Source organism: Fulmarus glacialis, unplaced genomic scaffold (genome assembly GCF_000690835.1).
Source record: "Fulmarus glacialis isolate BGI_N327 unplaced genomic scaffold, ASM69083v1 scaffold3107, whole genome shotgun sequence".
Classification (NCBI taxonomy): Eukaryota; Metazoa; Chordata; class Aves; order Procellariiformes; family Procellariidae; genus Fulmarus; species Fulmarus glacialis.
Window position 1 is genome coordinate 54,149 of NW_009223642.1, and position 10,321 is coordinate 64,469.

A 10,321-nucleotide genomic window follows, 5' to 3' on the forward strand; every position below is an offset into this window, starting at 1 on the left:
CATGCTAATAAAGAATAATTGAAGAGACTTGCTTCAAATTATTCAGTATTGATCCTCTCACTCTTCTGCAAGTTCCTTTTCTTGTGTTCAGAAGCTTGGAAGTCTGGTAGGAGTGAGTACTTTTGTCTTTAACCAGAGCTTTTCAAAAGCTTGTCTTGTAAAATTGTAGTTCACACAAGATATAACAGTGCTTCAGTTCTTTAAAAATCTTTTTATGTACATGTATATTTTGAAAGTTTAGGAGCTGAGAAGAGGAATTCAAGAGAGGTAATATGCATGTCTTTCCTTTATAAAAAGGAGAGCAGAGTTACCTCACCTTACTGCAACACTAACGCCATGAAACAAAATCAGTTTTATTAACAAAGGAACACTAAAGACTGAGGAGGGCTTCGGCTGTTATGAAGTCAAACAGGACACTCTCTGATGCCTGCTTATCTTCTATGCAACACTGGCAGCACTCCTTCACTTCAGGGAGGAGGAGAATGATATCTGTATTAATTTTTAAGCAACATTGAAATGCTTACCTTTGATCAAAATGCATTTATGATTAATAGCACACTTGCCAGCTATAAACTGTAAAATTACACTGTGCATGTTTACAAAAAATAAAAATGGACAATCTATATTCAACTCTGAAGAGTCACGCCAACTTGGAAGATAGAACAGTTAAGCACCAGACCAGAGCTTTTAGTTCAAGTAAGAAAAAAACCCACACAAATTTACACCATATTTTAAAAATTGTATGTGGAAGGCTGAGCATATCAGCACGATTTCAAACAAAATTACTGTGCGAGAGAGACAGCGCACATACATGTGCGCAAGAGAATCTTGTTCTCATTTGAGGAGATCAGACACATTTTGCAGGTTCTGGCTTTTTATACTTGAGAGTTTAAATGCTTATACTACAGGTGCTGGTGGTGGTAAATTAATCAAGGGCCAAATACGATAGGAACAAAGACCTAGACAAGAAATTAAATTCCTTAAAATTCTTAAGTGTTCGTACTCTTACGCTACAAAAACTTAACTATGGATAACAAAACAAATGCCTGAGTGCCACAACAAGTGTCAAATGAATGTCACAGTCCTAAGCTTCTAAGGGATGAATTATTTCCATGGTGGATTGCTCATATGCATAGTTGACTTTCATGTACCTAGCAGGCTCAGATTCTGAGACACTTTGGCAACTGTGTCTGAAAAAGAAACATGAAGAGTTCAGTTTTGACTTGTGTGTTTCATTTTCCCCCCAACTGGAGAATCCAAACCTTTATGTTTCTCGGAAATACTGAATGACATTTTAAAGATATGCATATAAGCATCACACGTCAAAGAATTCCAAATACTGGACTCAGTTTCTCTCTTTGGAGTGATTGTCCTTATCTCCAGAGTATCCTCCTGAGTCCTGACGATTTCCTGACATTTAAGAGCATGCAGAAGAGAAAACAGACTTAACTGTTGCCTCTGTGCTGACTAAGACCAGCTAGGGCCTTTGTGCCCAAACGGCACAGCAGCCCCAGCAGTATCTATGGCAGCAAGGCTCTAACTAGGACTAGCTCCACTGTTCAGTCTGACAGTCAGAGGACAGTGCTGCCATCTCCCCCTCTATACCCAGGAAAGATAAGAAGTGCAGAAAAGAGCACTTGGATGTGCGACTCTCCCACCTCAGGGCCGCTCGCTTCCTAAAATTAATCCAGCTCACCTCAAAGCAGCCATTCTCAGTCCAAAAAAAACTGCTCTCTGAAAAGATTCCGATTTGGTGATGCGAAAAGAAAAGCAAAAAAACTGATCTAGTGCAACTGACCCAAGAATTCACTGCTGATTTTCTATCTTCTAACAAAGAGGCATCTGACAGAAATTGAGACGTAACAGATACACATTTTCCCTTCCTGCATGCAGTAATGAGATGTATGTATGAACAGGGCTGACCAGATGATATTTCAGCTTTATTTACTGAGACACATTCTTGCCCACACTAGGATGTGCATATAGGCAATGATTTAAAGGAGAAGAAAAAAACCAGAAACTTTCAAACCAAAGGAGGCTAAGCAATACAGTAATATTAACCTACACTTTATGCTCTTCATTCATTTCGCAGATTGAATCATAAATACCACGAGTATCTGTAGTCCAGATACTTCAACAGAACATTTTCTTTCTTATTGCTTATTTTATGTTCCCTATGTTTGACATATTCAAGGACAAATTGGACACAAGAGGGAAGAAAAATATATGTTTTCTTTTTCTTGGAAGTAGTACACTAAGATCAGAGGCGAGAGAATGTTTGTATAAAGGACAACGATGGAGCCAAAGAAAAGACCAAGGAAGGTATTAAGCACATCATAAGGAGAAGGCCAAATGCACTGCAAGGGGAAGTTCACCAAAAGAAAGACAAACAATTGAACATAACAAGTTTCCAGTTTTATTATCACAGCTGCAGTTTCAGGCTTGCTGTTTTCCACAGTTCCTATCCATGCACTAAACACAGGGGTAAGAAGAGGAAGAAATGTTTTCACCATGTGAAAACCTTCTCACTCAGGTAAAGGAGAGGGGAGGAGAAGGGTTTCTAGCTGACCCCATCCCAATCAGCCCCTTCAGCTCTTCCTACCGTACAGGCTGTCTATTAAGCCACCGAACAACAGGTACCCATAGCACTACTGACTGACTTTTCTAACCAGACCCTGGACCACCTATGTAAAGCAATTTTATTGGTATTTGATTTCTGTGGTAATAAGAGAAAAATTAAAAGATTTTTATTCTCTTTAAAAAAACCTGCTCCCCTTCACAAGCCCGTTAAAAGTAAGGGCTTTAGACTTCCTTTTTATGCTGAGGTTTAAATTTGCTGAATGATCAAAGCTTTCTGAGCAGAGCAATAACCTGTAACTCACCGGCCAAATTAAAGTGGAGAAAAAAAGACACAATTTTATTTCAGGTAGGCATTTTTAAACGAGTCTACAGAAATGAAGGAATATTAAATTTGATAATGAAGGGAAATAAAGACAGCCCCCTCTTCCACCTGAAAACAAAACAATCATACAACAGTATCTTCCACTAATACACAAAAGAAGGGTATCAGAAACAAAATAAAAAGGAATTTAAGTATCACACTTAAATACTGTGGATTTGTTTTTTAATTTATAAATCAACTTACTTCAAAACCTAATTATTTTCTAAATAAAGGGATTACATTTGTTTCACAGCTATTTTATCAAGCAGATTAATGTTAGCTGGCAGGTTAAAGATTCCTATCAAGGTTCAAAGTATGGAAGTAAATATTTCTGTACTTCCAACACCATTCACATTAGAAATTCTCTTTTTATTCTTTTCAAAACACACCAGTGGGCCAGTCAGATGCAGACTTCTCTAGCTGAAGAACGGAACACCAGCTTCCACAGATTTTTTAAGTGTCTGGCTTTTCCTCACTGAGGTATTTGTGATTCCCTACTAAACATCCAAACAAAATGAAACCCTTTTAACAATGTAACACTAGGCAGTGGACCATCTTTGGTACAGGAAATGGATTATGAACAGCTCTCCAGTAATGTGGAAGTCAATGATTTAAAGAGTGAACAGCAGTATCTACTGACCTCAACTGAGACTGTGGACCCATTGTAAAACATCCTATACATACATCCAAAATAAAAAAGTCAATCTCTGCCCTAGAGAGTATACAGTTTAAATAGCAGGTCAAACAAAGGAAGTATTATCAGTCATATCTGCAGATGGGAAACAGAGGCACAAAGAGCTTTGAATGACTCTGTGCAAGGTTATAAAGGATGTCTGTGGCAGAGCCAGGAACTGAGCCCGGAAGCTCTCAATCTTAGCCCAATGCCTTTGGATACTGAGACAATTCTTCCTTTTGCTTATCCTCCCCCTCTTTACTTAATTACTTATCTCTGAGAGGAAACACATTAACACCATGAGAGACAGTCTATTTTCCTTTTATATTTATAATCTGCATTAAATTTTCTCTAGCTTAACATAGGACACAAAAGTGTTACAAGGAAGGAATTAAAATTGTACAAGCAATTGTAAATGTAAAAGTAGAATCTGGTATTTCAGAAAGCGTGAGAGGAAACAAAAATGTGCATACATGATTTAGAGAGACTTCCCAAAATGTTTTCTAATGATCACTCCGGAATATGAATAGGCGCCTATCTCCACATTCTCAAATTAAGATATTTCACATGCTAAAGTTGCACCTCAACACTCCTTACTTTCATAGGATTGAATACACGCAGGAACACGTAATTAAAACTACACAGACAACAGAAGATACACTTTTGGTTTTTTTTTTAATAAGGGGGAAAGTAGATTTTGTACAAATTTGTACAAACACAATCCTCAAAATCAGGTATCATCAAGTAATGATTCTCCAGCCTACCATCACAAATACCAATCATGAAATTAACTGCATTAGCCACTGTTTCTTGCATATTTCTACAACCACTTTTTCCCCCAGAGTGGCATACTTTGCAATCTGATCTATTACCACAATGTGAACCTCTTCTAAGAGTACCTGAGCAGCAGATGTTTACTGAGATGACATTTCTGTGTACTGTTTCATTCTGCTAACTCTTGTTCACAGATGATTTAAACATCTGTTCCAATCTACACCTGCTGCTATGCTTGGCGATCCCCACATTTAATTTCAATCCTTTAATAAAGTTACTGATCTATGAACTCACATTTTCAGTCCCATTGTTGTTTTCTAATCATTAGAAGCTTTCTAATCTGAGAAGTTTCCTCTGACAACTAAGTTCTGCCAGGATCTCAGTAGGCCAGCGAGCGCCGTGGCTACAACAGCAGCACTTGTTTCAGCTCCTATCAGGTTTTTGAATCCTGCTAAATAGTCAAACTGTGCGAGCTGCCACCCTGAGCTCTCTTCTCCAGGGTGGTTAGGATAAAAGAAAACCAATTGCTAACATCATACGCTGAGTCTAACAGACAGAAAAGCCTGACCTGCGTAAATCCTCACAGACCAGAAGGTGGCCCATCGTCCCTACTGCCCCAAGTTGTGTGCAGAGTTCGAACACCACGGCTGGGGGAAGAGAACCTGGCTCCATTTATTTTCCTTTTTGGCATTAAAGCTGCTTCAGCAGTTCCCAGGCAAGCCTACTGGATCACAAATGACCGCTGCTGTGGCAGTATGGATGTGGGAATTTAAAATTTTACTGTTGCATTCCTGTGTTACACAAGCATGAGAATGGACGTGTGGGTTTATACTACAATCCAACACAGCTGAGCATTAGCAGTAACTCACAGAATAACCTCCTGTTTGTGGCTTTTTCTTTCCTCCTCAGTTTAAAAGAATTTATTGCAAACATCTCGCACGTTAGTGGTTCTGAACAGAACAACAGTGATGAGGTTTCAGACTATCTAGACAACTCCGCTCTAGGTTCTGCTGAGAAGACAGCCCTAACTTCAGAAACCTGGACTATAAAGAAACTAGCAGGAGAACTGATATGTCTCAGGCATGTACAAATTCAAGGGAAAAGTTAAATGTGTATTATCTTAAATCTATCCTCTAGTAGAGAAATTAGAACAGCTCTCCAACATCTATCAACTTATGCACACAGGTATGTTTAAGACTCCTGCAATAAGCATACCCTTGTAAAACTACCATAAGGAACTTAAGATAATACCTGTTTGACATACTTTGTGAAAATGACAAGATGAATAACATGAGCATAAATTTGAAAGTAAGTACCCTAAAATTTTCATATGCTCTTTTGAAGGAAACAAGGCTCATGTGATCATGCAGTCCCTCAACAGCCCTCAATAACTTGCTCCTGATGACCAGTCCCAAGCAGATTTGACAGCAGGCTGCGGTTCTTAAGCTCTTCCAAGCTGTCAACCTAGCTGAAGGTTTTCACTTAAAAAAAAAAAAAAAAAGAAAGAGAAAAGCATTAAATTAGCATCCATACCAGAGAGGAAGCTGCAGCATGAGCGTAACTATTATTTGTTCTCCCAGGCAAGCTGGCTGCTCAGAACAGAAGAGCTGGGCAGTCAGCAAACAGAGTTTTCCATCAGGTACAGCAGTATGCTGCCTTTGTCCAACCAATACCCTGGGAAAGGCGCAGAAGGCTTTATGTATTAAAATAGCAGGGAATAGAAAGAGGTTAAGAACTCGCAGGAAGAAATTGCAGTTGTTACAGCAGTGAAAGATTATAGAGGTTACAGAAAGAAACAGGGTTACTGCAGCGGGGGAGATACAAGGCACAAGATTTGTTAATCCCCACCACCCACCCAGCTTCATTAGTTTTAAGACTCAAGGAACCACTTGTTTGTTTATTGCCATGTGTCACCACATACATACAGAGAATGCAATATACACAGTACTGTGCAATAACAGGGCTGGCAACTCCATAGTAATTGATACAGTTCAGGAAATCATGCTGCAGTACATGCTGTGTTAACCTTTTCTGAAAATTATGGCAACCTCTGAAAGGGCATTTATGAGCTTAGTATTACTTCAGGGTATAAGCCGAATGTTTATGACTTGACAGCCTTCATCCACGTTCACTTCATTTAACATAACAGCAACTTTCATTTACTAGTTCCCCTTCAGCAAAATTAGTTTAGGAAATCTGACTTTGCCACTCATCTAGAAACAGATTTTCCTCTCCAATTCCCAGAGAGGAGCTGTATTTGCAACCATCTTTACGTTATAGTTAGCAAAACAAATAGGGCATTCACTTCAACATCGCCCATTAAATTGGCATTTTGCTTTCTGGACTTTTTTTTAAAAAACACTTTTCATATAGAAAAAGAAGTTGTTCTTATCTCCCCCTTTCTTATACCTCAGAGTCAGCTCGTGTTCTTAAAAGTACTGCCTTCCTAGTAAAAAAGGCTCTGGACAAAGTGGACAAAAGATAAGATCACCTTTCCCTGTCTCCCAAAGGAAGGAAGACACAAGAATGCCTGTGAGACCCCAGAAACAAACATGTATTCAGACTTACTGTAAAATGCCAAAATTTATCACTAATATACACTAAGTTGCAGTTAATTGCATGAGGAATGTACACGGTCACAATTTCAATGGCACATGGCACAGTATAACTAATAAACTGAAGCAACATTCCATATGTTATCACTTTCTACTCTGTGCAACATCTGGAAATGCAAATGTTGCACAACAGGATATTATAGAACATTAAAAAAAGAGAGAGAGATTGCATATTCAAGTTATTTTTTCTAATAAGGCTTTGAGAAACTCTGAAGTGCAGTCATTTGCATATGTAATACATTGCTGCACCAGAAGCCTTTTTGGAGGAGAAGCAGTCTCTGAAAATACAGTTATTTACAAAGGTCAACATGAAAATATAAAAACAAGTTATATGGGTATTTTGCTTTGTTTTAAGTTGAAGAGCTTTTGCAAATGCACGGTATCATGGTAAACATCTTAAGGAGACCAGACTGCTGAAGCTTTTTTGCAGTATTTTTTAAGGTGTTTTTTTTTTTAAGGTTTACCTTCCGAAAGGAAAAAAAAAAAAACACACACCAAAACCAAACAACTACCACACATCATCTTCTCTCCTCCCACACCAATTAATCTATATACAAAACAAAACTCATTAACAGGGAGTGGCATGATATTATTATTTTTATATTCTAAAGTAAAGAACCTAATGAGAGTCTCTACTAAGCAGAGAAAACAATACAATCTAATGAAAGAACACCTATATTTTAAATCCTCATGCAAACTTAAGAGGTGTATCTAACATGTTTTAGAGAGATTCCAATCATGTAAGCACAACTGAGGACAAATCAGTGTAAGGCTTCCTTCTCTGGGCAAGTAAGCTAAATCATTCAGCTATACTTTAAAATAAAGACTAGCCCTACCAAATACATGTTTAAGCCCTCTCCTTTGACTCCTTAAGACATTTCTTAAAACTAAAATAAACTTCACAAGAAGGAAACTACCTAAACCATTCTGAAACTCCACTTCAAACACAGGAAATCTGAATATGCAAGCATCACAAAGTAGACACCAAGACCTTTCAGAGCAGCTGTTCTGCCTTGTCATTAGATAAAACAGAGCAAGGTCAGTCACCTCATAAAATTATATTTCCCAATACAGGCTCTAGAATGGATAATCATAAATGAGACTACTAAGTCTTGATTATCAGGTATGACAGAGGCTACAGGTTGCATAGATCCTAGGAAAGAACAGGATTACAGTCAGAAGGCAATGTCTGACTTGTATCACAGTATATAGATTTTCCAAATCACTTAGAAAAAATACTTTGAGGAAAAACTAATTAAAGAAGGGGTGAGGACTGAGACTACAAGTAACTTACCAGACCACAATAATTCAAAGGTTTCTTTTTCAAGGAAGAGAAGTAAAAATGTAGCTCCTTAGAAGCCAATGGCAAAACCTTCATCAACAAGAACGTAGCTTCCCTGCTCATGTCTAACATTCGCTACATCTAACTCAAAGGAAATTTACTGATAGTCAGGATCATTACAGAAAGCGCAAGAGCCAAAATCAAATCTCTAATCTTGCAGCTGACAAACCAAGAACAATTTCAAGTGTCCTTCACAAGATGTTTATCCTTAACAACTACTTAAGCTTTCCACATAAATTATCTTGTTTTATTTGACTTCCTTTTAATAAGACAGTTAAGGTATTGAGATGCTTTTCTTCTCCTTACCTCAACAACTAAGAGTTTTAATAAGGAAGTATTATTACTGGTATTTACATAACAGTAAACCAATACTGTTAAGAACACTGATGTGTTTTGCTAGAAATGTACAACAATTCTCAAGAATTGCCGTACTTACTATCTGACTGCCCTTATCCTGAAGCAGAGGTCATCAACTGTTTTGAAACAGTGAAGGAAAAGATACGATTGCAACAAAATACCGTCATCACACAGTACTTACCCTAACAGGAGGGCTCCGTGCTTGCACCCTTTGCTGCTGTCCAGCTTGAGAGCTCTGCAGGTCCTTTGATCCGCAATTAGCTACAGTGTTGATGGGGACCCTTAAAGCATTTGTGCTACCAGTCCCACCACCAGTGCCAGGTTTTCGAGGCCTCTGTTTGATGCCATCCAGTAGTCTAACAAGCAAAATATTACTGGGAAGTTCGTCAACACTGCAGTCCACTAAAGTCCTGCACTCTGGGCATCGAAGCTCATTTCGAGAGCTCACAATGCCCAGCAGACAGCGTTTACAAAACGTGTGTTGGCAAGGCAAGACTTTCGCAGAAGCATCAAGGCGTTCTAAGCAAACAGGACACTCCAACAGATCCAGCAAAGCTGATTCATCCATTTTCTTTGTATTACTTAACCAAAAAACAAATCTTTGCAGAATTTGTGTGTTTTGAGCACTCCAAGGATATCATGTTACATCCATTCCTCTTCTGACCGTGCTCTGAAATTTTTTTGAGGGAAAAAGGCATTAATAAGCTGGAAAAAGAGTCAGCAAGACTATTTTATATGAAGATGTTCATACAAAGAGCAAAATAAAAGATCTCTAGACTAATTCAGTAAATATTTTTAATATATGAAAGAAACATCAAAATAGCAATAAATAATAATAGCAACCTACATTAATACATCTATTTAGTTAAAATATTATGCTAACAGCTAAGGTTTTTAAATTAAAGTCCCCATAAATTTTAATCTTAAGTGATTCTATTTTCTCAAATTATTCCAGAATGAAGAGCTATCCCCAGTACAGCATTATAATAAAGCTTACTCTTCATAGTTCTTGCTTAATACACCTGCATCTACGAACATTTATTTGAAACTAGCTTTTTTCACAATAAGAAGACGGCGAAGGTAACTACAACTGGCTCCAAAACAACAGAGCATGCACCAGTAGGGCACAGCAAGGGGAATTACATTTATGCCAAGACTAAGCCAACAGGAGACTACATTTCTACCACTTCTGTCAAAAGTAATGGCAGCACATTACACACATCAGTCTTGAAAACAGCCTTTAGCTCACAAGGTTTTAAGCTTACCACAGGCGCCGACAGGAGGGTTCATTACAGTGCCGCCTTTAAGAAGCGCTTCAAAAACTATCGCGAAGTGATTTACAGCAGGAAGTGCTACTGCCATATCGTTAGGACAACACGAGTGCTGCGTATGCAGCCAGAGAGGCAGAGGCAACCCTTCAGCCAGCTTAAGTGTATGCAGCGAGGGGCTGGAAAAAGGGAGGGGGAAAAAATGCCACCTCCAAAAAGCCCCCTAAAAAATATCATTCTGCGGGAAGTCACACCAGGCTGCTCCACAGGGGAGAAAATGGCTTGTTGAGCTCGGCAGTCCCCACCGCTGCGCGCCCGCGTTACTCGGCGCGGCAAGGCAGCCCCAGCCCC

At 38.7% G+C, this 10,321-nt stretch overlaps 1 protein-coding gene across 1 annotated transcript in view; it reads right to left on the minus strand.

Moving 5' to 3' along the window:
• The window catches only part of LOC104079720 (E3 ubiquitin-protein ligase SH3RF1-like), a gene marked incomplete at its 3' end in the record, with an annotated part of 60,668 nt that extends 51,398 nt beyond the window's left edge, over positions 1-9,270 (minus strand). The window contains exon 1 of the mRNA XM_009581852.1: positions 8,884-9,270. Coding sequence (XP_009580147.1) covers positions 8,884-9,270 — 387 coding nt within the window. The remainder of the gene's footprint in view (positions 1-8,883) is intronic.
• Between the last annotated feature and the right edge of the window lie 1,051 nt (positions 9,271-10,321).